We start from the raw sequence: 7710 nt of genomic DNA, 5'->3' as shown, positions 1-7710 counted from the left end.
CCAATAACGGTGCTTGATCCTAATCCAGGTGAAGTGAGGTCCGATGGGAAACCCAACTTCACTTGCATGTAAACAACTTATGTACCCAATCTCCTGATTTGTACCCTATATCTTTAAAAGAAAAATAAAATAAAAGTGCACCGCTCCTCTCAGGGATAGCTTGAAAGCTCACTCACTGATTTTCCACATCCTTGATGGTGTCAGGCAGAGGCATATTCTTGGTTTCTGGTAGGAGGAAGACAACAAGACCAGCAATGATGGGGAAGACTCCATAAATGATCCAGGGAAAAGCCGTGAAAAATACCTCTAAGGTTATCAAGAGGGGAGCCACTGCTGCCCCCATCCTATCAGCCATCACTTCAATTCCACTAACTCTTGCCCTGGAAAAATGACAATACATAATAATCAGAAAAAAATTCACAAGTGTAATTTGTAATGTATTATTTAGACTAGATTGTCAAAGACAATATAACACCATCATTAGATTTATAAGCAAAACTTTTTTTTATATTTTTCTCTATTATTTAGTAGCCATTTTGTCAGATTCAAAGTGAGTTAAGCCTCCTTTTCATCATTTGAAACAGAATATTACACTTTACACTTACCCTGATAAATGGTTCAAATGGTTACTGAAATGATACATTAAAATACTGCTTTGCACTGTACATGGCACAAAGTCAGCTTGCAGTAAACATTGACTATAATTTTGCTATTAATGTTATTAGTATTATTAGTATTAAAATTATTGCTTTCATACTAAACAGGACTCAGGTTAATTCCCTCAGTAAGTGTCAATTAGCTGGGGTAGTCCTATTTGGGCCCTGACAGAGCATCACATCTCTAATACCTGAGTATGGTGGGGGTGAGTTCAGACAAATAGACACCACTACAGGAGAGAGAAGCAGTAGAACAGCCAGATCCCACACTTGCCAAACCCACACGCAGTGTCTGCATTTCTGGAAAAAGAAAGAGACCAGTAAGACTCTGCAATTTGAGTTGAAGTATCTACATCCAACAAACTTAATCAAAAGAACACTACAGAGCAGCAGTTCCCAAACTTTTTGGCGTTAGGGACTGGTTTTGTGGAGTATAATTTTTCCACAGCAATCCAACCTCGCTGCTAATGTTAATCTGTATTTGTAGTCACTCCCCAGTGTTAGCATCACCACCTCAGCCCCACCTCAGATCATCAGGCATTAGATTCTCATAAGGAATATGCAACCTAGATCCCTCCTAAGCACAATTCACAATTGGGTCCGAGCTCCTGAGAATCTAATGCCACCACTGATCTGACAGATTGTAGAGCTCAGAAAGTAATGCGAGTGATGGGGAGTGACTATAAATACAGATGAACCATCCCTCTCTTGTCCACCTCCTGCTGTGCAGCCCAGTTCCTAACAGGCTATGGACTAATATCCCTGCTGTAGACTATTCGCATGTTTGAAATAAACTGCAGAAAATTAAACAGTGGCAGAGAACATGCAGTTGTTGATAAACTGAGGAATTTAGAAGTATTAATGTAGGTAGGGAAAAGTGCATTAAATTATCTATATTAATTGCAACAAATCTCTCTTCATACCTAAGATTTTCAAGAAAAGGAGGCTAAAAAGGTAATTCTTGCATAAATTTGCTCTTACTTACTCTGTCCAGAATTTGCTATGCTTATGCATAAAAGGTACAACCATTATGTGGACAATTATTGAGGAGTCTGAGATTCAGCCCTGAACATGAGAATTTTACAATTAAAGTACAGAATTTAAAGTGACCAGACATCTGGTTTTCCCAGGGATTGTGATGGGGGGGGCTAGCAATGTGGAGCTTCCATTGATAAAATCAAGAACATATTAGGTAAAACTGGATAAGCCAGTCAATATAGTACAGGTACAGTATTGCTGTGGGGTTGGTATTGCACAAGCAACTAATGAAAAAAAGTATTTGTTAGTGGACTACAGTAAACAGACGCTGCATCTAGAACAATGATAGGCAACATGAGGCAAGAATGTAAACTTCTATTTTGGATGTGGGGACAGAATTTGGGAACCTCTAAAAGAAAGTTTCAGAGAATGTTTTCGGCCTAATATAGAAAGTAATCTATTCATAGTGTTGTAACATTAGAAAGTGTTCTACTGCAAGGCAGAAAACATGCATCATTGATAAAATTCTTGAATAGGAATAGAGTTCCTCAATCTTTAATGTGGTAAAGTATATTCTTGTATTGGGAGGCAAGTAAGGCCTAACGCCAACTAAAGTTCCCCTAATCATTAAAAGCATTCTATGAATTAATAAAATTGCCTAGCAGAGAGTGCAATAAGCTTTCAATCAGTTTAATCCCTTATTCTTACTCTGCATTCCTTCCCAGCTTGAAAACAAAGATGTTCAATTTCCTTAAAGTCACAAAGATTTCCCCTAATCAAGAACTGCAGTCCTGGTAACTTAGCATCACACCAGTGTGGGACTACATAGCAATCAGAAAGTAGACTACTCACTGAAGACATAGTAATAAGAAAGAACCTAGACAGAGCCCACACAAAGGAATTGACTATAATGTGACCTCAAATGGTATGCAACTGCAAGGCCTAGGTCCTCCATATTTGTTACTAAAAGTGTGAGTGTCCAAAGGGTAAGTAATCCATTGAAGACCTAGATACTGGCAAGAATGAGTGATACCACTTTCTAGGTACTTCCAGAATGTGATAAAAATAAATATACATGTAAGCCCCCCCCCTTGCTAACCTTCAACTCTTTTCCCAAAAACTTCATCAGCAGAATGTGCCGTAAACCCTCAGATTGGTTATAGGGAATTCATTGGTTATGTTGACCTTCAAGTGAAACTTCCCTTTATTCTGGTTTCAGACAAGTGTGACCAATATAATTCCTGAAATATTGGGAGAAGACACGTTCTTTCCCCCAAAGTCCAGTAAGCCCAGCCTTCTCTCACCTTGGGACAGAAATGTGTTGACCAAAATGGAAAGTCCCACCAGGAATGAGAACAATATCTGGCTTATTCGACGGCCCAAATGATTCAGTGGCAAAAGGGAAAGACTTCGTATTGTGAGGCTGATAGCTCCAAAAATAACTTGGAACAGGAAAATATTGCTCCCCAAGTGCTGAAGGTTTATTATGATGCCATAATAAGGCATTGTGTTTGCAAATCTGTAGTGAACAAAATAGTAAAGATACATCATAAGATTAAGAGCCTGTGTCTCTGCAGCTGAAGGTCACATTGACCCAGGCAGCCCTTGGTCAGTGTTAAAGAATAAAGACTCACTCTGATTTTTAGGGTATTTTGTTTTGAGATGATTATCTTGAAGTTATCATAAACATTGCATGGCAATGTATGAGAACACGACTCCTGTTATTCTTTTGTCTAAGTCTCCAAGCATACAGTTGGTAATGACAGGGAAACATATCCTGAACCAGTCACCAAACTCAATGGTATATAAAAGTGTTAAAGGTTAAAATTAGTAAAATAATTTCTTTTTGGGGGGTTGTCAGTATATTGGAAGCCCCCCTTTTTTTCCCAACCACACTACCATGAAGAACATTTTCTTTACTAGAGAGTACAGCTCCATGGACAGCACCTATCTAGCAGCACTATTACAATACTACAAGAGAGGGACTGGCAGTATCAGGACACTGCCAGAGGAGGGAGAGGGAAGGCACATAGCATCACTAAGTGTACCTGATCCTAAACCAGGGCAAGTGAGGACTAGTTGGAGGCCTGAACTTCACCTGCACACAGACCATTTATGTATCTAATCCTGACTTGTACCCCACATCTTTAGAATAAAATAAAGGAAAAAAGTGCTAGGAAGTTTAATGTGAGAAGCAGTGAGTATTGTCTAAGGAATCAGAGCAAAGAGACAGAAGTTGTCAATGAATAAGCATATTGTAGAGACACAAGGAATAGGATAAACTTGTTTCTCTCATAGACCAACTATCAAGAGCCATTTTGATTCTAACCCAGAGGATGTCTGAGAAGGATGTTCCTCACTAGACAGGTTTGCATCTCATTTCCTAGGGTTAAGAAAAGGTGTAAAAATTCAGGCAAACACACACCAACTGCACAAAGAAAATAAAACCAAAGGTTCTGGGTTAAGCACAGTGGCTAACACCTGTAATCCCAGCACTTTGGAAGGCCAAGGCTGGAGGATTGCTTGGGCCCAGGAGTTCAGACCAGCCTAAGCAACATAGAAAGACCCCATCTCTACCAAACATAAAAATTGTATCCAGGCATGACAGCATGTGCCTGTAGTCCTAGCTACTCTGCAGTCTGAGGCAGAAGGATCATCGGAGTCCTGGAGGTCGAGGCAGTGGTAAGCCCAGATCATGCCACTGGGCAACAGAGTGAGACCCAACTCAAAAAAAAAATCAAATGTTCTTACTATGGATCCTCAATTTACCCAGAAAGTATCTAAGGGAAATGAGTCTAAGTTGATGATTTACTGAGCCCAGAAACCACCACAGATCACAGCAATTCCAAGCAAGAAAGTCCTTTTTTGACCATATTCTCTACATGCCCCCCAACACACACACGCACACACACACACACACACACACACACACACACTCTGTCTAGGATTCAGAAGCCTGAATCTATGACCTAGGGAGTAGAGGGAAAGTATAAAAGCACAATGCAATTAAATGAAGAAGCGGTCTCCTAGAATATGCCTAGTAACAGGTCGACTGTATAATTCGATAGTTACTATCTTGGGCTTGCTAGTGGATATATATTGCCCAGGATGCTTTTTTAATTTTATTTATTTGTTTTTATTTTTTATTATAAAGATGTGGGGTACAATTCAGGGTTAGGTATACAAACATTTATTATGCAGGTTCCCCTGCTGTTGAGGTATGCCCCTCCATCCCTTAGCTGTTTCCCGTAACTGCCAATCCCACCCCCTCTCCCTGACAGTTTCCCATTACTGCCAAACACCTTCTTATAGTATTATAATTGTTCAAGGTCCGCTTATGAGTGAGAACATATAGTACTCTGTTCTTTGTTTCTGTGATAGATCACTGAATATGATCCACTCTAAATCCATCCAAGTTGCTGCCAAGTTCATTTGTTTTTCCTTCTTTATGGCAGCATAATATTCCACTGTGTATATTTACCACATTTTTTATCCAGTCCAGCTTCAATGGGCAACATGGTTGGTTCCATGTTTTTGCTATTGTGAATAGAACTGCAACAAACATACGTGTGCAGGTATCTTTTTTGTAGAATGATTTGAATTCCTCTGGGTATATTCCTAATAGGGGAATTGCTGGGTCATATGGAAGATCAATTTCTAGTTCTTTCAGAAATCACCACACTGTCATCCAAAGAGGTTGCACTAGTTTCCATTCCCACCAGCAGTGTAGAAGTATTCCTTTTATTCCACATTCTCGCCAGCATCTGTTGTGGTTTGTTTTACTAATGATGATTAGTCTTACTGGGGTTAGGTGGTATCTCAATGTGGTTTTGATTTGCTTTTCTCTGATGATGAGTGAAGCTGAGCACTTTTTCATGTGTCTGTTGGCTGCCCATATATCTTCTTCTGAGAAGTGTCTATTCATGTCTTTTGCCCACTTTTTAAAGGGGCTGTTTGTTTTTTTCCTTTCAGCATGTTTGGGTTCCTTGTAGATTCTAGATGTTAGGCCTTCGTCAGATATACAGTTGTCAAATATTTTTCCCCATCCTGTGGACTGTTTCCCTGCTCTCTTGATGGTTTCTTTTTCTTTGCAGAAGCTTGTTAGTTTGATGAGGTTCCACTTGTCTATCTTATTTCTTATGGTATAGGCACTTAGGGGTTTGATCAGGAATCGGTTGCCAGTTCCAATGTCCTTAAGGGTGTCTCCTGCATTTTCTATGATTCTTATAGTTTGAGGTTTTACATTCAGGTCTTTGATCCATTTAGAGTTGGTTTTTGTGTATGGAGATAGGTAGGGGTCTTGTTTCAATCTTCTGCATGTGATCAGTCAGTTTTCCCAGCATCATTTACTCAATAGGTTCTTCTCTCCCCATTGGTTGTTGTTGAACGCTTTGCCAAAGATGAGTTGGTTGAGAAATTAAGGCTCTGCTTCTGGCATCTCTAGCCTGCTCCATTGGTCTATAAGCCTGTTCTTGTACCAATACCAGGCTGTTTTGATTACTGTAGCCTTATAATAAAGTTTGAAGTCTGGAAGTATGATACCTCCTGCTTTGTTTCTTTTGCTAAGGATATTTTTGGCCATTCGTGGTCATTTATGGTTCCATATGAATTTCTGTGTTATCATTTCCAGGTCTGAGAAGAATGATGTTGGTAACAATGGGTATTGCATTGAATCTGTAGATTGTCTTTGGTAGGATGGACATTTTAACAATGTTGATTTTTCCTGTCCATGAGCATATCCAGTATACTTTTTAAATATCTTCAAAATTTAGAATTATATTTAAAATTTTCCTTACTGATCCTATTAAAATAAGTACTTAGCCCGCCCCCCCCACAAAAATATAATGTACAAGATTGTCTACAGAAGACCTAATGCTAGCACTCTAAATTGGAAACAAGTAAAAGTCCACCAACATTAAAGATATAGAATTTGTAGTATATTTATCTATTGGAATACTAAAACGCCAAGGAGAAAAACCTACTGGTACATGCAAAATAACTAATAAATTCTGAACAAATAGTGTTGAGGAAAAGGAGCCTATCTCAAAGAGAACCATTTTATCTTTTACATTATGTGAAGATCAAGCTCAGGCAACGATGCTGTATGGTGGTGGAGGTCAGACTTGCTCTTAAGTTTTCAGATAAAAAAGTATGAGACAGTGCAGTTGTTATTGCTATAGATGGTGTGCAATGAGTCCTTTCAAGGAATCAGGGTTTTTCTACATCTTAATCTGGGTGTTGGTTGCATTAGCACATATTAAAAATACTCATTAAATTGTATGCATTCATGATCTGTGAGGGGTACTATTTGTAAGATTTGCTTCAAGTAAGACTGAAAACAAAATAAAGAAAATTACAATGTATTATCAGTATCAATCTCTAGTTACAAGACTGATAGGATAATATGTCATAATTAACTCATCATTATGTCATCAGCCTATGTGAATTATTACATGCCTCTGCCTCCCTTCAAGCATAATGAATATCTATATGCTTTCATCTTTTATTTACAAATCATCTCTACACACAAAATAACCACTATTGTAAACTTTTAAAGAAGAAATAGGTTTCTGTCTCCACACTTTTAATGCTCCTCATGTACTGTGTGAAGCCCACCTCACAAAGAGCATGATGCACATCCTTTTACGCATATTGGGGCTGCGGAATAAGTCACACACAGTAGACTTGTTTCGGGCTGCATCCAGCTCCTCCTGCATGGTGGTTCTCACAACCTTCAACAACAACAAACATGTATCATTTACCCACGTAGTCTCAGGCATTGTGATGATCACTGGCATTTAACAGGACAAGAGAGATGGGTTCCCTTTCCATCTAGGGTAACATACTATATGACCAATTAAAGGTGTGTGAGTGGTATGAAGGAAAATGTAGAGGGGAGTTAAAGATGTTGTGAAAAATTATGCAGCAACAAAGATAATTTAAAATGAGGCCATAGAGGGATGTAGGGTATCCACAAGTGTGCATAGAAAGAGGTAGTTACATAACTCCCAAAGTTTTTTTTTACATGAGTGGCCTTGGAAAATGAGAACTGAGCTTCTATTCTCTGCTAACTGCC

General features: G+C 38.9%; 1 protein-coding gene across 1 annotated transcript in view; it reads right to left on the bottom strand.

The window, feature by feature from the left end:
* Window positions 1-172: 172 nt before the first annotated feature.
* Window positions 173-7710, bottom strand: part of LOC103250871 (solute carrier family 22 member 10-like) — a gene marked incomplete at its 5' end in the record, with an annotated part of 7811 nt that continues 273 nt past the window's right edge. Inside the window, 4 exons of the mRNA XM_008049452.2 lie at window positions 173-380; window positions 848-956; window positions 2939-3153; window positions 7251-7366. Of these exons, the coding sequence (XP_008047643.2) occupies window positions 173-380; window positions 848-956; window positions 2939-3153; window positions 7251-7366 (648 nt within the window). The remainder of the gene's footprint in view (window positions 381-847; window positions 957-2938; window positions 3154-7250; window positions 7367-7710) is intronic.

This window comes from Carlito syrichta, unplaced genomic scaffold (genome assembly GCF_000164805.1).
Source record: "Carlito syrichta isolate Samal-C Ts95f unplaced genomic scaffold, Tarsius_syrichta-2.0.1 Scaffold54115, whole genome shotgun sequence".
In the NCBI taxonomy this organism is placed as follows: Eukaryota; Metazoa; Chordata; class Mammalia; order Primates; family Tarsiidae; genus Carlito; species Carlito syrichta.
The sequence above is the reverse complement of the archived record's forward strand: the minus strand, read 5'-3'. Positions and strand labels throughout refer to the sequence as shown.